Raw genomic sequence first — 24,637 nt, forward strand, 5'->3', positions numbered from 1 at the left:
ATCAGAACAGACCCTTTTGTCGAGACTTTCAGTGAAATATTCCTGGCATGACTGTGCTCTCTTGCTTAATCGGCTTGGAGCCAAGCAACTTAATAATGCAGGCCCATACGTTAACTCCTGTCAGGAGCAGCCGGGAGAGGGCGGGGTTGGGAGCTTCTGGTTGAAAGAGGCTGTCATCATGACATGCCTCTCTGTTTCTTCTCAACACTGCCTGACATGGGAAATGACTCGGAGATCTTCTCACCGACAGACTGCATGCTAATCCAGCCCTGCTCTAGTCCTGTCGCCACCATGCCAGGAGGACAGCATTGTTTATTACGCTGGTGGTGCTGTACCGGGTTGCCTATCAGTTTTGTGTCTGACATTTTAGCACACGTTTGTTGAAAATCCGATACTAATGGCTACAGAAAACAAGATTCTGTCTGCTGCAAGACTTTTTTGTCGACGCACTAGCCCAGAAATGGCAGCGCTACTGGAAGTGACATCATGGGTGCAGGTCAGGAGAGTGTTGTGGTGCAGATCTTGTTGATGTGGAAGGTTACAGTATATGCTGGTACATTATTACCAGAGGGCATCGTTCTGACTGAGCAGTGATCTGATCAGGCAGTGGAAGTGGTAAGCTATATTGTTTACGGCAGTGAATCCCACTGATCAGCACAAAGTCCCTATCTTGTTACTTCGGATTTATTTGTTTTAAATGAGAGCTTAACTCAATCCTTGACCGCTGCGGTTCATTGTTGCACACGCACGTACTTATTTGTCCTGTGTGGGTTTCTGGCCTGTAATTGGGTACCCTAATTGTTAAAGGGCCGTTAAGCAGGAGATAAATCACTTTGTAGGACACAGTCCAAGTTTTGGGCTGTGATTTTGCCATCTCTCCTATTCTTTACTAAGATGTCTTTGTTTTTCCATTATGCCACTTTTAATACAGTACTGCTTAGCAACCTATATTATCCTCCTCTGGAGTACTCAACGGTTTTATGCCGAAGATGATAATTGTTCACTTCTCATGCAATAATGGGGAGATGAGCAGAATACCCTCAAGGTACCAAAATTCTGTGGGTGACGTAAGTTATAAGTCATGGTCGTGTGGCTCAACCTGCACTCACTTCCATGTAAGACTCCAGACACAATCCTTTGTGTGAAAGGAGAAAAAAAAAACATCTTGTGAGGTGTAGAAAAGAAAATAGGCTGAAAATTGCCCACTTACCCGTGAACAGTGTCATTTGCCAGGAAGCAAAGATACCATTTTCCTGACGCAGTGTTGTCATAGAAACACAAAAAACCTGACACTTAAGTGTGTATATTATTTATTGTAGCGTTGTGTGTGTGTGTGTGTGTGTGTGTGTGTGTGTGTGTGTGTGTGTGTGTGTGTGTGTGTGTGTGTGCCTCCAGTAAGTTGTGCATGAGTGAAAGTCTTTGATTCTCAGAGGTGGCTGTTTAATGGATGTAACTCTTTTGACACTATAGGGAAGATAAGGACCACTTATGCTTTACCCTTGTTCTAGAGCTCTGAACTGTTGTGAGTGCTGCACTCTGAACAAGGCTACTGAATTCTTCTGAACAGAGTACAGCTTCAAACGATCCGATTGACCAAACAGCATACCATATGGCCTCACCTTGTACTGCACCCCCTAAGTACGTGGTGCAGCACCACTAACCTTTGGTCTGTCCCTGCTGCTGCTTCTATGAAAAGAGGAATGAGAAATAGAGAGAGAGAGAGCTGTGTGATCTGCAGTGAGTGACTGCTACTCCCCAGAGGCAGATCTCTGTGTAGGGAGCAGGCCAGTCCGTCACAAAGACAGCAGGACAAAAGACCACACTCGCGCGCACACACACTGCACACTAAACAGCCTGCTTCCGCTGCGCGCACACACACACAGAGACAGACAGACAGACGAAAGAGAGGGTGAGGGGGATAGAGAGAGGGAGCACAAGACGGTGGGCACGAGCAGTCCTCCGCCAGCCAGATAGAGGGAGAGAGAGGGAGCAGTGGCCCACTTAAAGGAGAGGAGCGGGGGAGGAAGTAGGGCAGGCTGTGGCTCTCTCGGCGGGGCTAGAATAAAGAGTCCAGAGGAGACAGACAGACTGGGAGGGAAGGAGAGCAATAGGCTAGCAGCAGCACGCTGTGCAGGCTGAATGAGCCCCACCATGCTTTCCTCCGCTCTCACCACACAGAAGAAAATGGAGCACTGAGATGGCTTCCTCATCCACCACCTCTTCCTCTTTCTCCTCCTTGCTCAGATTGTTCCCGGGGATTCTGACGGAATGTCTGGTGAGTATTCCGCCTCAGACTCCATCATCCATCTGATGGACTGCACTGTCTCCATCTCAGTGTGTTAGGAACACTTGACACAGTGCATTCTACGCAAATGTCTCAGAATTTCTATATAGGCTTTGTGGGCTTGGCATCTTATTATTTGTCTATAGACTTTGAGTGTGTTTCTTGTGTTTGGATGCAAGGCAGTAGTCTTACTGTCATCCTGATTGTTCTGGTTTTTATTTCATAGAATGAAAATGTTGAATGATGGCTTGTCGCAGTCAATATTTGCTCCTAGTAGACACATTCATTTGTGTTTAGCCAGGCAGCATAGTGTTCCTTTGTGGCAGAATAGATGCACATCTCTGTAGTTCACTCTGTAATGACAGCTCAAGCATGTCCTCGACCTTCCACCCGGCGCTTAACATCTCTCCCAGATTACCATTTAGTTTCTAATGTCCTATGGCTCCAAACAGTGTTCACACATGACAAGACTGTTGGCATGTGGTATGCTGAAAGACACCAGGTGGGTCTCAAAATCACTTTTCATCTGCGTTCTGAAAGGCAGCCGCCCAATATGTTACTGTTCTAAAAGCTACTGAAATATTCACTACAGGAGTGGCAACCAGCTCTACCCCGGTGTGTGTGTGTGTGTGTCCAGCACTTAGCATGAGTGTGCACATGTGTGATCATAGAGAGTTGGAGATGGGTTTTTTTCTCAGTTCTGCAGAGCTTCTCTGACTGCAATACTCAAAGTGAGGTTGGAGAAAAGGTGAGAAATGAAGGGCTTTAATGGTTTCTGTCATCGCATTTAAAAAAAAATGGTACTGCCTTGTAAAAAAAAATAAAAAGGCATTGCGATATTCCTACCGACGGTTCCGTGCCCGTGCCAGAAACACACACGCTAGACAGAGAGGCCTTTTGATGGAGGGATTCTGGGTCTGGAGTCTGGACTAACATGTTGGTGCTCATTAAATCCAAACTCCTGTCACAGCTCATTTTGGAGGCAATCAGACGTCTTCTTAGCAGTGGAACAGTTGTCAAAAGGAGGCGCAAACATGTCATCACGTTTCTAAGCCTGCGCGGTACGGTATCATCCCAGTCGCAGCACTTTGAACAGCTTTCCGTTTGCTAGACTTCAGTTTAGTGTGTATTTGTTTATTAATTCAACACTTAAACTGGTAATATTTTGAATATGGATCATACATTTGAGTAATCAATTTAGCATGCTCCAATGAATGATTCTTGTGCTTGACACCCAAAAATTGTTATGTAGCAACTAGTATTATGTGCACTGCGCAGTTATGCGACTGTAGGTTATACAGCGGGTTACCTTTGCCCACTCTCACCCTGGTCGTTCAAAATGTACTTATTTTGCCAGAGTATTACCGCGGTAAGCTGCTTTGAGAAAGAGGCTTGCAAGTTTAATGCAATGGTCATCCATGCCGATAGTGCAGAGATTGCGTAATCTCAAGTCTTTCAGCTATAAAAACATTCAGCAAATGGAACAGCTTCTGTTTTTCAAGGCACATTCTGACACATTATGCGTAGTTGGTATTGTAAAATAGTTGGACTCCAAATACTCATGACATTATCCAAATAGGTGAGTATGTAGCCAACCGGTTGAGAGACATGCATCCAGATGTTTTGAAATTGATCTATTTACCGATTTTGATCTTTGTACCCTCAACAGGATTAGTTTAAGCTCATTGTATAAAATAATACAGGCTTTTGGCAAATGTTTTCCTTTCAGTACACAGGAGCTTAGAAAATGTTCAGTCTCGCTCATGATAGCTCACAAAGCTTCTCTGATTTGATTGATTTGTCTCCCAACTAGATTGGACACAGTGATTGCCCCACATATATTTTTGATTGCCCTAGAGACATTGTATATGCATCTTTTGAAACCCTGGTGATGTTTAACCTGTTTTCGTTTTTTTGTGTTCTGACTTTGCCGTTATTAATGTATGATTGTTAGCGTACTGTGTTTTGGTGCAATCTGGATTCTAAGAATCTGCCTCCATGTTCCCTTTTTCCTACACTAAAACATGCTTTCTGCCTGTTGTTTTGTGTGACATCCTTGCTCGGGTGTTTCCTTTTCAGAACAGAGGTCCTTTGGGGTCCATGTTTCCTGTTAGTAGGGAGTGTTTGAGGCATTTTGGAAGTTTCCAGTATTTACAGTCTGTCAGGAGAATTTTCAATCCCAATGATAATAACTAACAATCAATAAGCTTTGACCAATCCCCAAGGTTTGTAAGACACTGGGTTAATAATAATTAGTCAAAGACTCAGCTTCTGCAAAAGGTTCGTACAGTTTATTCAGAGAACGTTCTGAAGTCCATAATACAAAGACATCCATTTTATAACTCACTCCCTATTTACGCACATATCTCCACACAAACAGTAGATATCCTACGCACATACATACACACGAACAGTAGGTGAGTTGTATCCCTCCCCAGAGTTCTCACCACTGTTTATCACTACCCAGCGCTGTCAGTTCCATTCCCCCGAGATTAGAGGAACCTTGAAAATGACTCCCTGTCCTATCATAAGTTTCTCAGAGTTCTGGCCAGGTCGGGTCAAACACAGTTGAATTGTTCTCGGTATTTTCTTAGACACACACACAAATTTCTATCCCTCACATCTCTACCAAACCTTATTGGACTTACGTTTAGTACTTTAATCATTCATTATACATGCTACATAAGCTAATAATCATTAATAGTTACGTTTCAGGGTTCATTATTTTAATCATTACCTTTAAGCATATAATTCCCTTATCACAGTCTCATATCAAAAAGCCACTAAGTGATCTGATATCTGAGGTAAAAACGTGTAGATGGCTGCAGCGATGAATAATGATTAATAGGATAATGGGCACAAAATCTGTTACATTTTTTATTTTACACCTGTATTGCCTTTTGATGTTTTAACTTTAACCGACTGGAACTGCACAACAGATGGTGGAGGACATGGTATAAGAGATGACGACAAGCAAATCAACTGCATAAATTGCTGTGCTGTCCATTTAATGTGGTAGTTTGAATTCATGACTAGCACGTTAGAGGCTGCTGCCCTATATACATAGACTTGAAATCACTGGCCACTTTATTAAGGTGACTAGTGTTCCATTAATAATGTTTGCATATTTTGCATTACACATCTCATAGTATGTGTATTCTGTATTCTATTCTATGTTAGTCTATGCCGCTTAGACATTGCTCTTCCTAATATGTATATATTCTTAATTCCATTCCTTTACTTTAGATTGTGTGTATTGTTAAATATTACTTGTTAGATATTACTGCACTGTTGGATCTAGAAACACAAGCATTTCGCTACACCCACAATAACATCTGCTAAACACGTGTATGTGACAAATAAAATTAGATTTTATTTTGGGTTTTTTTAAGAAAAGAAAATGTATAGGCCTATCTGGCTTATATTATTACCCTTACAACAACAAAACATGTCCTGTGATAGATTCTATACATTTCCATATTTTGTTATCAAAGTTTGTTTGTTCCCAACGTTATATACACTACCGGTCAAAAGTTTTACAACACCTACTCATTCAAGGGTTTTTCTTAATTTTTACTATTTTCTACATTGTAGAATACTAGTGAAGACATCAAAACTATTTTAATAACACATATGGAATCACGTAGTAACCAAAAAAGTGTTAAACAAATCAAAATATTTAATATTTTACATTCTTCAAATAGCCACCCTTTGCCTTGATGACAGCTTTGTCCACACTCTTGGCATTCTCTCAAGCAGCTTTGCCTGGAATGCTTTTACAACAGTCTTGAAGGAGTTCCCACATGCTGAGCACTTGTTGACTGCTTTTCCTTCACATTCTGCACATCCCAAACCATCTCAATTGGGTTGAGGTTGGGGGATTGTGGAGGCCAGGTCATCTGATGCAGCACTCCATCACTCCCCTTCTTGGTGAAATAGCTCTTACACAGCCTGGAGGTGTGTTGGGTCATTGTCCTGTTGAAAAACAAATGATAGTCCCACTAAGCGCAAACCAGATGGGATGGCGTATCGCTGCAGAATGCTGTGGAAGCCATGCTGTTTAAGTGTACCGTAATTTCCGGACTATTAAGCGCACCTGAATATAAGCCGCACCCACTGAATTTAAAAAAATAAATAAATTTGAACATAAATAAGCCGCACATGTCTATAAGCCGCAGGTGCCTACAGGTACATTGAAACAAATGAACTTTACACAGGCTTTAACGAAACACGGCTTGTAACAAAAATAAATAGGCTTTAACGAAACACGGCTTGTAACAAAAATAAATAGGCTTTAACGAAACACGGCTTGTAACAAAAAATAAAAAATTAACAGTAAGCTTTAGTTGTCTTTTTGCACTGAGTCAATTCCTCACGCTGCTGTTTCCAACGTCTTATCATCGACTCATTAAGACCAAGCTCCCGTGCAGCAGCCAGATCAATCGCCTTCAACTTGAAAGCTGCATCATATACATTTCTCTGTGTCTTTGCCATGATGAGAGTGACAAAATGACTACCGTAATCAGAATGATGGGAAGTTTGAGAGCGCTCGATTTAATCTAAACAGTAAACAAAAAAGTTGTTTGACCTTAACCTGTTCGGCAATTTCATTGGTCTAATGAAAGCTTCATGCCGCCAAAAAACAGAGCACGTCACAGAATGTGTTTTTTTGGAGAGAAATTTTTGAAAGCGGGAAAAATCCATATATTAGCCGCGTCATTGTTTAAGCCGCGAGGTTCAAAGCCTGTGAAAAAAGTTGCGGCTTATAGTCCGGAATTTACAGTACCTTGAATTCTAAATAAATCTGACAGTATCACCAGCAAAGCACACCCACACCATAACACCTCCTCCTCCATGCTTTACGGTGGGAAATACACATGCGGAGATCATCCGTTCACCCACACTGCGTCTCAGACACGGCGGTTGGAACCAAAAATTTCAAATTTGGACTACAGACCAATGGACAAATTTCCACCGGTCTGACGTCCATTGCTCGTGTTTCTTGGTCCAAGCAATTCTCTTCTTATTATTGGTGTCCTTTAGTAGTGATTTCTTTGCAGAAATTTGACCATGAAGGCCTGATTCACACTGTCTCCGAGCAGTTGATGTGTCTGTTAGTTGAACTCTGAAGCATTTATTTGGACTGCAATTTCAGAGGCTGGTAACTCTGATGAACTTATTCTCTGTGGTAGAGGTAACTCTGGGTCTTCCATTCCCATGGCTGTCCTTATGAGAGCCAGTTTCGTCATAGCGCTTGATGGTTTTCGCGACTACACTTGAAGAAACTTTCAAAGTTCTTGACATTTTCCGGATTGACTGACCATGTCTTAAAGTAATGATGGACTGTCATTTCTCTTTGCTTATTTGAGCTGTTCATGCCATAATATGGACTTGGTCTTTTACCAAATAAGGCTATCTTCTGTACAATATTTAATAATGTGAAATGTCAAAATAATGGAAGAGTGATTTATTTCAGCTTTTATTTCTTTCATCACATTACCAGTGGGTCAGAAGTTTACATACACTCAATTAGTATTTGGTAGCATTGCCTTTAAATTGTTGAACTTGGGTCAAACGTTCCGAGTAGCCTTCCACAAGCTTGAGATGTTGCTTCAATATATCCACATAATTTTCCATCCTCATCATGCCATCTATTTTGTGAAGTGCACGAGTCCCTCCTGCAGTAAAGCACCCCCACAACATGCTGCCACCCCTGTCCTTCACGGTTGGGATGGTGTTACATTTACATTTTAGTCATTTAGCAGACGCTCTTATCCAGAGCGACTTACAGTAGTGAATGCATACATTTCATACATTTTTTCCCCGTACTGGTCCCCCGTGGGTGTTCTTTGGCTTGCAAGCCTCCCCCTTTTTCTTCCTAACATAACGATGGTCATTATGGCCAAACATTTCTATTTTTGTTTCATCAGACCAGAGGACATTTCCCAAAAAAGTATGATCTTTGTCCCCATGTGCAGTTGCAAACCGTAGTCTGGCTTTTTTTATGGCGGTTTTGGAGCAGTGGCTTCTTCCTTGCTGAGCGGCCTTTCTGGTTATGTCGATATAGGACTCGTTTTACTGTAGATATAGATACTTTTGCACCTGTTTCCTCCAGCATCTTCACAAGGTCCTTTGCTGTTGTTCTGGGATTGATTTGCACATTTCGCACCAAAGTACATTCATCTCTAGGAGACAGAACGCGTGTCCTTCCTGAGCGGTATGACGGCTGTGTGGTCCCATGGTGTTTATACTTACGTAGTATTGTTTGTACAGATGAACGTGGTACCTTCAGGAGTTTGGAAATTGCTCCGAAGGATGAACCAGACTTGTGGAGGTCTACAATTTTTTTTTCTGGGGTCTTGGCTGATTTCTTTTGATTTTCCTATGATGTCAAGCAAAGAGGCACTGAGTTTGAAGATGGGCCTTGAAATACATCCACAGGTACACCTCCAATTGACTCAAATTATATCAATTAGCCTATCAGAAGCTTCTAAAGCCATAACATTATTTTTCCAAACTGTTTAAAGGCACAGTCAAATTAGTGTATGTAAACTTCTGACCCACTGGAATTGTGATACAGTCAATTATAAGTGACATAATCTGTCAGTAAACAAATGTTGGAAAAATGACTTGTGTCATGCACAAAGTAGATATCCTAACCGACTTGCCAAAACTATAGTTTGTTGACAAGAAATTTGCGGAGTGGTTGAAAAAACGATTTTTACTGACTCCAACCTAAGTGTATGTAAACTTCCTTCCGACTGTATGTATGTATGTATGTATATATGTATGTATGTATGTATGTATGTATGTATGTATGTATGTATGTATGTATGTATGTATGTATGTACAGTATGTATGTATGTATGTACAGTGGGGGGGAAAGTATATAATCCCCTGCTGATTTTGTACATTTGCCCACTTACAAAGAAATGATCAGTCTATAATTTTAATAGTAGGTTTATTTGAACAGTGAGAGACAGAATAACAACATAACAATCCAGAAAAACGCATGTCAAAAATGTTATGAATTGATTTGCATTTTAATGAGGGAAATAAGTATTTGACCCCTCTGCAAAACATGACTTAGTACTTGGTGGCAAAACCCTTGTTGGCAATCACAGAGGTCAGACGTTTCTTGTAGTTGCCCACCAGGTTTGCACACATCTCAGGAGGGATTTTGTCCCACTCCTCTTTGCAGATCTTCTCCAAGTCATTAAGGTTTCGAGGCTGACGTTTGGCAACTCGAACCTTCAGCTCCCTCCACAGATTTTCTATGGGATTAAGGTCTGGAGACTGGCTAGGCCACTCCAGGGCCTTAAAACCTCTTACATCTACACGTTCCGCTAGCGGAACGTCTGCTCCAATATCCAATGATGGGCGGGGCGCGAAATACAAACTCCTCTAAAATCCGAAAACTTCCATTTTTCAAACATATGACTATTTTACAGCTATTTAAAGACAAGACTCTCCTTTATCTAACCACACTGTCCGATTTCAAAAAGGCTTTACAGCGAAAGCAAAACATTAGATTATGTCAGCAGAGTACCCAGCCAGAAATAATCAGACACCCATTTTTCAAGCTAGCATATCATGTCACATAAACCCAAACCATAGCTAAATGCAGCACTAACCTTTTATGATCTTCATCAGATGACACACCTAGGACATTATGTTATACAATACATGCATGTCTGTTCAATCAAGTTCATATTTATATCAAAAACCAGCTTTTTACATTAGCATGTGACGTTCAGAACTAGCATTCCCACCGAACACTTCCGGTGATTTTACTAAATTACTCACGATAAACGTTCACAAAAAGCATAACAATTATTTTAAGAATTATAGATACAGAACTCCTCTATGCACTCGATATGTCCGATTTTAAAATAGCTTTTCGGATGAAGCACATTTTGCAATAATCTAAGTACATAGCCCAGCCATCACGGGCTAGCTATTTAGACACCCAACCAGTTTAGCCTTCACCAAAATCACATTTCCTATAAGAAAAATGTTCTTACCTTGCTTGTTCTTCATCAGAATGCAGTCCCAGGACTTCTACTTCAATAACAAATGTAGGTTTGGTCCCAAATAATCCATCGTTATGTTCCATCAAGACGTTTTGTTTGTGCGTTCTAGACACTATCCCAACGCTAAATCTCGGCCACGAGCATGACGCAGAATGTGACAAAAAATTTCTAAATATTCCATTACCGTACTTCGAAGCATGTCAACCGCTGTTTAAAACCAATTGTTATGCAATTTATCTCGTAGAAAAGCGATAATATTCCGACCGGGAATCTGCCTGTCTGTATACTGAGGGAAAAACCGAAAGCCGGGGGCGGGGCGGGGCGGGTCGCGAGCGTAAGGCTTAGTCCACTGAGTGACCACTTAGCTTTTGCTCTCCTTTGTTTCAGCCAGGGCTTTGAATTACGTCATTCCTGTTTTTCCCGGGCTCTGAGACTCCATTGGAGACGTGGAAAGTGTCACGTAACAGCAGAGATCCTTAGTTTTTGGGAGAGATGTCAAACAAAGAAAATAAAAGGTCTGACAGGGTACTTCCTGAACAGAAGCATCTCAGGTTTTTGCCTGCCATAGGAGTTCTGTTATACTCACAGACACCATTCAAACAGTTTCAGAAACTGTGGAGTGTTTTCTCTCCAAAGCTAATAATTATATGCATATTCTAGTTTCTGGGCAGGACTAATAATCAGATTAAATCGGGTACGTTTTTTATCCAGCCGTGAAAATACTGCCCCCTAGCCATAAGAGGTTAATGTGCTTCTTCTTGAGCCACTCCTTTGTTGCCTTGGCAGTGTGTTTTGGGTCATTGTCATGCTGGAATACCCATCCACGACCCATTTTCAATGCCCTGGCTGAGGGAAGGAGGTTCTCACCCAAGATTTGACGGTACATGGCCCCGTCCATCGTCCCTTTGATGCGGTGAAGTTGTCCTGTCCCCTTAGCAGAAAAACACCCCCAAAGCATAATGTTTCCACCTCCATGTTTGACGGTGGGGATGGTGTTCTTGGGGTCATAGGCAGCATTCCTCCTCCTCCAAACACAGCGAGTTGAGTTGATGCCAAAGAGCTCCATTTTGGTCTCATCTGACCACAACACTTTCACCCAGTTGTCCTCTGAATCATTCAGATGTTCATTGGCAAACTTCAGACGGGCATGTATATGTGCTTTGTTGAGCAGGGGGACCTTGCGGGCGCTGCAGGATTTCAGTCCTTCACGGCGTAGTGTGTTACCAATTGTTTTCTTGGTGACTGGTCCCAGCTGCCTTGAGATTATTGACAAGATCCTCCCGCGTAGTTCTGGGCTGATTCCTCACCGTTCTCATGATCATTGCAACTCCACGAGGTGAGATCTTGCATGGAGCCCCAGGCTGAGGGAGATTGACAGTTCTTTTGTGTTTCTTCCATTTGCGATGAATCGCACCAAATGTTGTCACCTTCTCACCAAGCTGCTTGGCGATGGTCTTGTAGCCCATTCCAGCCGTGTGTAGGTCTACAATCTTGTCCCTGACTTCCTTGGAGAGCTCTTTGGTCTTGGCCATGGTGGAGAGTTTGATTGATTGATTACTTCTGTGGACAGGTGTCTTTTTTACAGGTAACAAGCTGTTGTTAGGAGCACCCCCTTTAAGAGTGTGCTCCTAATCTCAGCTCGTTACCTGTATAAAAGACACTTGGGAGCCAGAAATCTTTCTGATTGAGAGGGGGTCAAATACTTATTTCCCTCATTAAAATTCAAATCAATTCATAACATTTTTGACATGCGTTTTTCTGGATATTTTTGTTGTTATTCTGTCTCTCACAGTTCAAATAAACCTACCATTAAAATTATAGACTCATAATTACTTTGTCAGTGGGCAAACGTACAAAATCAGCAGGGGATCAAATACTTTTTTCCCTCACTATATATATATTACCGTTCAAAAGTTTGGGGTCACTTAGAAATGTCCTTGTTTTTGAAAGCACATTACTTTGTCCATTAAAATAACATCAAATTGATCAAAAATTCAGTGTAGACATAATTATTGTTGGAAACGACTATTGTAGCTGGAAACTGTATCAGATTTTTTTTTATGGAATATCTACAGAGGCCTATTATCAGCAACCATCACTCCTGTGTTCCAATGGCACGTTGTGTTAGCTAATCCAAGTTTATAATTTTAAAAGGCTAATTGATCATTAGAAAACCGTTTTGCAATTATGTTAGCACAGCTGAAAACTGTTGTCCTGATTTAAAGAAGCAATAAAACTGGCCTTTAGACTAGTTGAGTATCTGGAGCATCAGCATTTGTGGGTTTGGTTACAGGCTCAAAATGGCCAGAAACAAAGCACTTTCTTCTGAAACTCGTCAGTCTATTCTTGTTCTGAGAAATGAAGGCTATTCCATGTGAGAAATTGGCAAGAAACTAAAGATCTTGTGCAACGTTGTGTACTACTCCCTTCACAGAACAGCGCAAACTGGCTAACCAGAATAGAAAGAGGAGTGGGAGGCCCCGGTGCACAACTGAGCAAGAGGACAAGTACATTAGTGTACTTGTCCCGTGTGGCTCAGTTGGTAGAGCATGGTGTTTGCAACGCCAGGGTTGTGGGTTCGATTCCCACGGGGGACCAGTACGGGGAAGAAAAAAAATATTATGAAATGTATGCATTCACTACTGTAAGTCGCTCTGGATAAGACTGTCTGCTAAATGACTAAAATATATAAATATAATACAGTTTAAGAAACAGACGCCTCACAAGTCCTCAACTGGCAGCTTCATTAAATAGTACCCGCAAAACACCAGTCTAAACGTCAACAGTGAAGAGGTGACTCTGGGATGCTAGCCATCTAGGCAGAGTTGCAAAGAAAAAGCCATATCTCAAACTGGGCAATAAAAAGAAAAGATTAAGATGGGCAAAAGAACACAGACACTGGACAGAAGAGCACTTATTTGGTTACTACATGATTCCATATGTGTTTATGTCTTCACTGTTATTCTACAGTAAAAATAAAGAAAAACCCTTGAATGAGCAGGTGTCCAAACTTTTGACTGGTACTGTATAACTTTCAAAATACAGAAATTCAGCCAGTTGTATTTCTGTATTTTGAAAGTTATACTGTATACCTTAAACTTCATTGCTGATATGCAAAACATTTCGGACTATATCAACAATGGACTAATGAAACAACTACAAAAAGATAGTTTTTGGGTGGAGTTTTCCTTTAATCCTTTGTTGAATGTTGTCCACAATTAGTTACAATTGTTTTTTTTTGTTATTTCAGAAAAAACATTTAAGGGTTTGTAAACATTAACAATATCAGTGTGGAGTTGGATATCATTTTTGAAATAATTTTTTTGTTCTTGATAGCAATACGTATAACCTCATGAAATACTAGAATACAGAATTCTATTCATAAATTACTCCTTTTATATGTAAAAATATCTAACTCTGCCAGTAGGCTACTGTACGTATATATTTTCATTCTGTGCTGTAAGAGATAGAAGTGTTTGTTTTATGTTAAGTTTGATTCAGAGACCACCGTCGCAGAGACAAATGATAGTCTGACCTCATTTAATTGGCTGTTATTGGCTGTTTGTGTGCTTGGCCCCCAACGGCCTGCAATGGCATTGACAAGATCATTGGGTAAATGCTGAGCCACAGACTGCAAGTTGAATAGCTGCCATCAGACGCTCATGAATCTCTCAGGAAGTGAATTAAAAAGCAGCAAAGTTGTCAGCACAGTGCGTTAACAGACTGCAGCATGAGTTACCGAGCTAGCCTACTGCCTTGGAGTTTGGTCTAGTGATCATGACACTTGTTTGTCATTGACTGGAAATATGAGGGTTTCTTTGACGTCATTGATCCCCTATCTCAGTGGTTCCCAACTCCAGTCCTCGAGTACCCGCAACAACAGCACGCATTTTCAGTTGTAGCCCAGGACAAACTCACCTGATTCAGCTCATTGAGGGCTTGATGATTCATTGACAAGTAGAGGCTGGGGATACAACACAAATGTGTACTGTTGGACGTACTCGAAGACTGGATTTAGGAAACTCTGCCCTAATATTATGGAACCAAACCCATTTTAATTTAAAGGCCATTATAACATTATTGTAGTACATTACTGTAGTACAATTTGTTTCATTGAGGCTTATTGTAAACAATTGTACACTGTCACATTTTGTTAAACAGTCGCCAAGAACAAAATCCACCCAGAGCTTCCCAGAGACTCTATTTTAAAATGTTACCCACATGCAAAACATTTTCCCCCAGAGATCTAGCTTCTCAGAGAGGAAGGTTTAATTTAGTTGGACCTCTCAGCTCTGCCAGGTATCTCTCTGTATTTCTCACTGCTCCTCACTGTGTCCCCGCCACCATACTAATGAGCTGAGCTAGAGAATGTGACGACTCACTCCCCACCCGAGGATTTTTCCCGACTCATCCCCGAGGCAGGAAGTACAGCCATGTTTAATTCATGCAGCCAATGAAGAGCCAGGGGAGCGATGAGTAAGCGCCTATCTCTCCTTTTGCCGCTCAGCAGGTGCTTAATTGCCCTGCTTACCCTCCTAGAAATGAAATGTAATGTGCAGGAGTTAACCAACACCACTTATGGAACAACAGAAAGAAGAGCATACACTATAGGAGCAAACATTTCTTCTGTCTATATTATCTGTGACAACTTGCCAGTGATGCAACAATGCCAATATGGCGATTTACAGATAGCTGGCGTTCTAAAGCCTAGTGTTTCCATTCCCCTTAAAATTTTATTTTTGTCTTTTTCGGTCAGTGAATCGAGTTGAGGATTGAAGGTTGTGAGACTTGTTTTACGGATGCCATGTTTTTCACATTCAGCTAAAAATATTGAACCAATCACACTAAAATGAACCCTTACAGTTACTTACAGTTGCACGAATATCTGTATCAGCTATCATATGTTACTGTGGGTAGTACTAGTTTCTTGTCTTCTTTCACTTTAATGATATCGATTGATATCACTTGAATTTTGTTATTGCTGTTGACCTCTAATGGCCATGATGGTAGTCTTCCCTGCCTAGTGACTGAGTGACGAGTCAGATTGCCACCTCCTTGTCTCTGCAGCTGCGCTCTGCTGTTTGCCAGAGGCCCTATAAAGCATTATTGGAGCAGTGTCCCCACCTGCCAGACCATCAAAAGCCCATCCAAGCAGGAGAGCTACCAGCTGGGAAATAATGGAGATCTCAGTCATGCCAACCCCGTAGGGCCAGAGCCAGTGGCATCCGACAGGGTGTACCCATAACACCAGTCTGTTTTTGGAACACATGCCTTCCCTCGGTGTGGGACATAGTTGACTGTTGCCTATGTTGAGATATTGTATTTGTGTGAATGACTGACTGCGTCTCTTCCTCTTCTCCCCCAGATCCCATCTAATGCCTAGGCTGAAGGAATCACGGTCTCATGAGTCGTTGTTCAGCCCCAGCAGTGCAGTAGAAGCTTTGGATCTCAGCATGGAGGATGAGGTGTTGATCAAACCGGTGCACAGCAGCATCCTGGGCCAGGACTACTGCTTCGAGGTGAGCCCTCCCACCAGCGCCACCACTGCCTCTCATGACTGCCACAGCTCAAGGCTCGCTAACTGTGGACTCTTTTTAATAGTGTCTCTTAGTATCCTGAAGCACCGTATATAATGCATTGTGTCTAATCTCTTTATTTCGTCGCCATTACCTTAGTCTGAAAACATGCGTGATAAAAGGTGGGCGGTCCCTCAATGTCTGTCAAGCAGCCAGTGCCTTTGGGTAGTGTGAGTGTGTGGCTGGACATCTGCTAGGGAGCGTCCCCACTGCCAGGAGGGTCTCCCTTCCCCTCTTCCTGCCTGGTAGTGGCCTGTGTGTCTGTCTGTCCCATCTGTTGGCAACTCCATGCTCCTGCTCTCTGGATTTGCTCAGAGAGGTGAGCTCCGAGAGGGCCCAATTCACAAGGATTTACTGCCTATTATGCTAAAGCACGCTGCCAGCTGGACAGACCATGGCTCTGTGACCGAGTGGACAAGCGTTTCTCTCGTGGACAAGTGCAAGAGGATTTCAATGGTTGTCCAGGCTCAGTGTTTAGTGTGCACTGTGCACAGACCCTGCAGCCCAGCTGAAGCGTGTGTGTGTGTGTGTGTGTGTGTGTGTGTGTGTGTGTGTGTGTGATACCCAACCCTGCTTTCATATGGGTCTTTTTCATAAAGGGAAGGGCTTAATTGTCTGCCATACTTCACAGGTAACCACTTCCACTGGAACAAAATGCTTTTCATGTCGGTCATCTGCCGAGAGGGACAAATGGATGGAGAACTTAAGGAGAGCTGTAAATCCAAACAAGGTAAACCCTATACAAGTAGTGGGCCCTCTGTGGAAGAAAGAGAACAGTAGAAGACATGTCAGAGCACCCATAAAAATGTTGTTGTTTGAATTTGCACATGTTTGATGTTTTTCACAGGACAACAGTCGGCGTGTGGAGAACCTGCTGAAAATGTGGATTATTGAGGCAAAGGACCTTCCAGCCAAGAAAAAGTACTTCTGTGAGTTGTGTCTGGACGACACGCTTTACGCACGGACTACCTGCAAACTCAAAACAGACAATGTGTTCTGGGGAGAGCACTTTGAGTTCAACAACTTACCTGCCATCAAAAGTGTCACCGTCCACCTGTACAAGGAGACTGATAAAAAGAAAAAGAAGGACAAGAACAGCTATGTGGGCCTGGTCAACATTCCCACTGGCGCCGTCACGGGACGCCAGTTCGTGGAGAAGTGGTACTCTGTGAGCACGCCCAACCCGAACAAAGGGAAAACTCCCGGACCCATGATTCGGCTCAAGTCGCGGTACCAGAGCATGAGCATCCTGCCTATGGAGTCATATAAGGAGTTTGCGGAGTACATTACCAATAACTACATGCTGATGTGCTCCATCATGGAGCCGGGCCTCAGTGTGAAGAACAAGGAGGAGATGGCCAGTGCCCTTGTGCACATCCTACAGAGCACCGGCAAGGCTAAGGTAAGGCACCCTACTCTCCAGAGGCTGTGTTCTACGCATTTTCAAATGATAGTCCAAAATAGTCACATTGCCAACTGTCAACAATAAACACGACCTAGATCAAATTGATATTCACAATAAAACGTATTGTAATCATTACAGCTGAGAGGGCTTTGATTACTCACAATCAGTGATACCGTTGTCTCAAATAAGCAACAATCAACATAATCCCAGCTGCATATTGCACACAGTAGCTGTATAAGGTAAAGGGGTTTAAAGGTCCAGTGAGCCTCGTTTTTCACCAGGGGCTTTGTAACTTAGCCTAGTCTTTGGGAGTCCTCCTTCCCCATGCTTACCGTAAGCAGTCTCCTGGAGGAATGTGAATGCTTCCTGTTTGGGTTGGGAGCAGGGTCGTGTTCATGAGGAGTCAAACGGAAGAAAACAAATAGAAACAGGAACGAACTACCTGGCTCATTTTAGTTTTCCATTGCAAAATGCTTTAGAACGTTTTCCATTGTGTTCCCTAATGAATGTGACCCAGCCTTCACATGCTGTGGAAAAATAACTGAAACTACCCCTGCTTAGAGTGTGTGATTGGGGGACTGAGGACAAGATATTGTATTAGTACTTTCTAATGAGGACTAGCTGAGAGAGGACTTGCGTACACTGACTGACATGGCTGAAAAAGCAAACCTGTTGCTAATACCTCACAATGTTGCATTTGAAACAATCGCATAGACCATTTTAATTCAGTCCCTTTTTTTGACCACTTGCCCTACATTAGGCTATGTGGTAAAATGTCCTTCTCTTATTCAGAGAATCAATATATCCCATTGAGGGATTGTTTTGATGTTTTTGAAACAGTAACATTGATCTACTGTATTGAATTGAGAAATCTGGCCAAACTCCACACAACAAAATCTCCCTTACTATAGAGAGAGAGAGAGAGGTCATCATGTTCAAATTCAGTCTTTATCCACATTCCATCTTTATTACACACTGTGCAGACCATCAAATCTCACCACGCCTGGAGAAGTGTTTCACTTCTCAGCAGTGGTGTAAAGTACTTCAGTACAAATATTTAAAGTACTACTTAAGTAGTTTTTTGGGGTATCTGCACTTAATAATTTTGACAACTTTTACTTTTACTTCACTACATTCCTAAAGAAAATAATGTACTTTTTACTCCATACATTTTCCCTTACACCTAAAAGTACTAGTTAGATTTGGAATGCTCCACAGGACATGAAAATGGTGCAATACGTACTTATCAAGAGAACATCCCTGGTCATCCCTACTGCCTCTGATTTGGCAGACTCACTAAACACGAATGCTTAATTTGTAAATTGTCTGAGTGTTGGAGTGTGCCCCTGACTATCCAAAATAAAAATTTACTAGAAAATTGTGCCTTCTGGTTTGCCTAATATAAGATATTTGAAATTATTTATACTTGTACTTTTACTTTTGATACATAAGTATATTTAAAATCAAATACTTTTAGACTTTTACTCAAGTAGTGTTTAACTGGGTGACTTTCGCTTTTAGTCATTTTCTGTTACGGTATCTTCTACTCAAGTATGACAATTTGGTATTTTTTTCCACTACTGTAGGAGCCACATGAACGTGATCGAGTAGCAATCAATGCTGTATCTCATATGAATGTGGTTGTGACCTGGTACACAGCCACTGTGCTGTCTTCTCGCTCACCATTCCCAGGGAGGAAAGCGGTGTCAGCCCCCTGTGATAATTAGCTTTGTCGTCCTCATTAATTCCTGCTTCGCCCCATCCACCCCACAGCTCCTGCAGTAAAACCACGCAGTGAGACAGAACGCTAACGCTAGTGTGTGTGTTCTGGTGCACAAGGTCATCGGTTGTCATTGAGGATAGCTGTTTCAGCACAGAAACGTCTTTTTAGACTTTGACCCTCAAACATTGCTCCTGCTTATGTAACAACACTGTGAGATTGTCCATGCCCTACAGCAGCTTGTTTTAGTAAAAACAGCAACAGGGCGATGGAGCTTCATTTTAAACAACCTTTCTCTGTTAGCCTACTTTCTGCTCTGAGAAACAATTGGGACTTTGCCTCGTTTTGCATTTATCCACTGCCCCGTAGTGGCTCACACCCCCTCCCTCTCATTTCATTTCACTGTTTAGCCTGCCCTAATCCAATAGATGGATAGATAGAGGTCCATGAATCTACACTTTCAATGAGGTTTCTCCTAGTCTAGAGGCGATCTCTCACCAAATGGATCTCTTTAATTTTATTGAAATGACTGTGGCTGTCGGCTTCAATTTAAAAAAGGGTTGTTCCACCTCAAAAAGCGCAAGAGGATTGACACCCACCTTCTCAGATTGGGTCTGAAATCGTTTCTGTAGTTAGAAGTGGATAAGATTAGCATTCCTGCAACTTTATCTTGTTACGTTCCCCAGCAAGAAAACCAAAAATTGTAGCTCAAATTGTCACTAAACAGGTGGGGTTTTAGGAGGAGTTCTTTACAGACCCTCATGTGGATGTCCACTGAAAGTTGACTAGCAACAGCAACTGGAACATAAAAGACACCCTCCATGAGTGCCCACTAAATTTGGTCAAGAACAGGCAAACAAAATTTAAACCCACACCAAACTTGAAGACAGGAAGCAAACCATAAAGGGGAGCAAAATGAAAACAGGGAAGATCAGATAAAGGAGTGTTTTTCTTTTTTTAGAACTCAAATAGGGAGAGCCAACTAAAAGTGTTAACCCTCCACATCTCTCAAGACAACTGGAGTACTGGGCCAGCCATTCTTAAATATCACCTGGGCCTGCACAGGTGAAACACCTTCCCACTAACAAGATGACAATCCAGCATAGGTGTAACACATACTGACTAACGAGTTGACACCAATCGGTGCATCCCACATGCTAACGTCCAACCTCAAAATATACATAGAAAAACCAAAGCCTGTTACATCATCCACCATACTTCAATTGCTAATTTCTCTGAACAGGGGAAAAAAACAGAACCAAATTCACTGGGAATACATTACATAGTATGAAGAAGCAATATTCCAAGCCGCAACTCCATACTACTTGTTAGACATAGTGAACTGATACTGTATAATGGTTGCTTTGGTGGGATTTGGGGTGGTGGGTCGTGGGTGGCTTTTTCAATTTTTTGGGGATTCCTCATGTCTCACTCATTGGTAGAAAGAAGTTGGGTACTATATTGAATATTATATGAATCCTATGAGTTACAATTGACAATTTGGGTGCAATCAATTAGCTTAACTTCTCAGCGATCTAAAATATGTCTCAATATTGCTCAACGTGATGTATTTACAAACCCACCTCGTGTTGTCTGTTAGTATGTAAGGTGTGTTAGTTTGTGCAGTCAGTGCATATTAAGACTTCCCTAGCCGTTCTCCAGTTCTGTCTAAGGGTACTGTAGAAGTAGGGACAGCGAAACCCTTTTCACATGTCGGCATGGCTCATCACAGTAGTGTGAGACGGGTATAGCCTAGTGTGTGTGTGTGGCTGATATGCTGTGACTGTCTGTCTGTCTGTCAGTCGAGCCGAGCCAGCGCCGAGTTGGGCTTGCTGCTCATCCACATCAACCACGGATGAGCGTCATCATCAGTGATGAGGGCTAAGAGGGGTGCTGCATTAAGCCCTTAAATCCTCATTCAACACACAAGCAGGTAGTGCTCTGACTCCTGTCCTGCCATGCAGCCTGCCCTGCACAGGATATACAGCACATCATACATTCATAATCCTCTGCATCCTCCAGAGAGCGTAATGGTTGAATGATCTGGCGCGGGGGCACATCAGATATGTTGACAAGGAGCATTCGGGTATCTAGCCTACATTTGGCTGATACAGTAGCTACATACTGTGCATATACAGTAGCTGAAATGGCTACCTCTCTCTGGTGCGGACTTTAAGATGACGATAGCACGTTCCCTTTGACACCTCATTAGCATGCATAGCCTAGCGCTAGCCTACCCCCACAGGCCTCCCATAGAAGTAACTGCAGTCAGACGGAGCTGGAGCAGATAACAGGAGCTCATGGAGAGCGAGTGTGACTGGCTAAGAAAGACGCAGCCTGAGAGTGACTGTGTGTGTGTGGGGGGGGGGGGGGGGGGGGGGAGAGGATGAACCACTTGATCCATTAGACCAGAATCGATAAGAGAGTAAGAAGAGTGAGTCATCACCTTTGTCTGAGCTGCCTGCGACTGACTCTCTCTCCAAACCCACTGCTTTCAGTATATATCAGGCTCACCATCAGGCCTGGGCTGTGCAGCAATAGTAGTACACTGTTATTTATTTATGTAGAGACTGTACACGTGCTGCATTTCAGATCACGTTGATGGCGTGTATTGCAAGCAAATGATCGAATCTACAGTAAGTCTCTTCAAAGGACTTGTCTACAGAGATCACTACCACATTTGTTATTTTTCTTATTACATTTTTTTTTTTACTTCAGTTTATTTGAGTAAATACTTAACTGCATTGTTGGTTAAGTAAGCATTTCACTGTAAGGTCTACCTACACCTGTTGTATTCAACACATGTAAGAAACACGATTTGATCATAACACACCTTGGTAAAGCAGTGGTGCTGGTTGCCTAGTTCCATGATACGGCGCTGATCAGCCTTTGACTGCTCATCATGTTGTCAATGTCGTGTCTGCAAGTTCTTGGGAGGTGAACATGGGACGAGGCGACACCCGGTGCCCTGTTCCAATGCTTTTCCAAATGCATACTGTCTTCCTCTCTTCCTTGGGAGAAATTGTTATGGTGACATGATAGGATTTGTGAAAGCTATGTGGTGGATCCATTGCTATCATCTATTCAATGGGGTGAGATCACAGGGAAGGAAGGATTTTCAAAGTAATGGAACACTGCCTCACTGTTCCGTTTTTCTTTTCAGGACTTCCTGACTGACCTGATGATGTCAGAAGTGGATCGCTGTGGGGAGAACGAACACCTGATCTTCAGGGAGAACACGCTGGCCACCAAAGCCATCGAGGAGTACCTTAAACTGGTGGGGCAGAAGTACCTGCAGGACGCGCTAGGTAAGTAACACCCACACACCCTAAACGAGCGAGGGCTGTCATCACAGTAGAGCGAGAAATGCTTTTAGTCGAGAGCGAAGGAGCCATGAACACATGGAATAGGCCTATGGGTTGTACAGTAAGTATCATACGTCCAGGCTAGTATCTCTCCACACACAGTAGATCTTCACAGTAGATCTTCAATTCTATTCAGATCAATAATTCATCGTTTTTCTGTAAAGTGACTTTGTTTGAAGCCGTGTTGAATGATTCAGAAAGGCGGCCTGTCCTTGAAGGTTGACTGGCCCGATTTGAAAGTATGAATGTATGAAAAAGGAATAGAAGAAGCCTGTCAGAGAACTCTGGGCTCTTTCTTTAGTCGTCTAACACAACTTAAGACGTTGGTGAAGGACAATCACTTCTGCAGAGAAAACGATTCCTCAATCTAACTGCGGGGTGGCGAGAAGAAAGAAACCTGTGATTTAAATCTCTGATCTGATGTCTATGGCCATGTACAAATATAATTTTTTTGCACGTTTTGTCATTGGTCACAGGATATTTGACTCACCACATTATAATGATCCAGTGGTCCATGAACGTTCATAACAAATAGCAGCAGCAGTTTTCTTAGTACAATAAGTGGGTTTTCTATCAGTGTGCATGGCATTAGTGTGTTCCAACTAGCAGTACTGTACTCTATATGGAGGGGTTTTAGTGCCAAAAGAAATTGAATCGGAATTTAATTTATTTTACCATTAAAACCACTCCATAACTGTAAGCCTATATGTACTGTAGATTGTAGTCCTAGACATAGTGCTGACCCCAGGCCTGTGTGCTGTGCTCCCTCCCTCCCTCCCTCTTCTAGGCGAGTTCATCAAAGCCCTGTACGAATCAGACGAGAACTGTGAGGTGGACCCGGGGAAGTGTTCCTCAGGAGACCTCCCTGAGCACCAGAGCAACCTGAAGATGTGCTGTGAGCTGGCCTTCTGCAAGATCATCGACTCCTACCGGTAAATACACCCCCCCCCCCCTCATATTCTACTATCAAGTGTCCATCTTTCAAAGCTTTCACAATTATCGAATCAATAATGAAAGCGTGAATTGTACAAAAGGTCAAGTCAAAAACAACATGGTGGTACTGCATTCATGGAAGGAAGGTATTTTATTTAGCAGTAACATTTCCTTCTCTACCAGTGTTTTTCCGCGGGAGCTGAAGGAGGTGTTTGCCTCGTGGAGGCAGGAGTGCAGCAGTCGGGGCCGGCCGGACATCAGCGAGCGTCTGATCAGCGCCTCCTTGTTCCTGCGCTTCCTGTGTCCGGCCGTCATGTCCCCGTCGCTTTTCAACCTGATGCAGGAGTACCCAGACGACCGCACCGCGCGAACCCTCACGCTCATCGCCAAGGTCACACAGAACCTCGCCAACTTCACCAAGTAAGTGTGTGTGTGTGTTTACGATTGCGTGTGTACGAGTGTGTGTGCGTGTGCGCATCCATGAAAATAAACGTGTATATGTGTTTATCTGATGAAATTAGCATCATTCTCCCCTGTTTTGGTTTTTGTTTCTTTGTCTCTCCAGGTTTGGTAACAAGGAGGAGTACATGTCCTTTATGAACCACTTCCTGGAGCACGAGTGGACCAACATGCAGCGCTTCCTGCTGGAGATCTCCAACCCAGAGACCATCTCCAACACGGCAGGGTTCGAGGGTTACATCGACCTGGGCCGCGAGCTCTCCACCCTGCACTCCCTGCTGGCCGAGGCAGTCTCTCAGCTGGACCAGGTACCAGGATTACACCGTACTACTTTGATTAACTCTCTAATGGCAACCTCACGATACTCGCTACTTTCCGTGAACAGAGCTACCGGAAATCAGTCCTTTTCAATGGGCTTGACATAAAGATGCGTATTTTGCTAGGACAGCAGTCTATTGTCACCATGTAGATGTTATATGTGAAAAGACATGTTACTAAATAATGAATTCATAGGAATTTCATGGGAGAAATTGTAAAGAACTATACTTGACGTTATTATTTTGTGTCCCTACAGAGCACAGCCTCTAAGCTGGGTCCACTGGCACGTATCCTGCGGGACGTGAACTCAGCACTGACCAACCCATCTGGGGTCCAGGTGTCTACCCCCACGGAGCGTATGGGCTCTCCCCCCCTTCCCCTCCCCCTGGCAGGCTGCAGCCTCTCCACCGGCCTGCCTCTCCACAAGATGGTCATGGACAGCGAGCTTTCTGGGTATTTGTGCTTCGTATGACACACAACCTGCAGAGATCTGAGGATTACAGCTTTTCAATATTTATTTTAATAGATATTGATTTTACAAATC

The 24,637-nt window shown here is 42.8% G+C and overlaps 1 protein-coding gene across 4 annotated transcripts in view; it reads left to right on the forward strand.

Annotated features, from left to right (window-relative positions):
- The window catches only part of LOC115199781 (disabled homolog 2-interacting protein), a 128,564-nt gene that overhangs the window by 94,254 nt on the left and 9,673 nt on the right, over window positions 1-24,637 (forward strand). For 2 of the 4 annotated variants that reach the window (XM_029762205.1, XM_029762202.1), the window contains exons 4-11: window positions 15,683-15,836; window positions 16,525-16,623; window positions 16,741-17,295; window positions 22,182-22,326; window positions 23,171-23,315; window positions 23,500-23,736; window positions 23,882-24,083; window positions 24,350-24,546. In XM_029762205.1, coding sequence (XP_029618065.1) covers window positions 15,683-15,836; window positions 16,525-16,623; window positions 16,741-17,295; window positions 22,182-22,326; window positions 23,171-23,315; window positions 23,500-23,736; window positions 23,882-24,083; window positions 24,350-24,546 — 1,734 coding nt within the window. Of the gene's footprint in view, window positions 1-161; window positions 616-1,355; window positions 2,276-15,682; window positions 15,837-16,524; window positions 16,624-16,740; window positions 17,296-22,181; window positions 22,327-23,170; window positions 23,316-23,499; window positions 23,737-23,881; window positions 24,084-24,349; window positions 24,547-24,637 lie in introns of those variants that run through there. The other 2 variants (XM_029762204.1, XM_029762203.1) reach the window with 2 other exon arrangements.

Source organism: Salmo trutta, chromosome 9, assembly GCF_901001165.1.
Source record: "Salmo trutta chromosome 9, fSalTru1.1, whole genome shotgun sequence".
NCBI lineage: Eukaryota > Metazoa > Chordata > Actinopteri > Salmoniformes > Salmonidae > Salmo > Salmo trutta.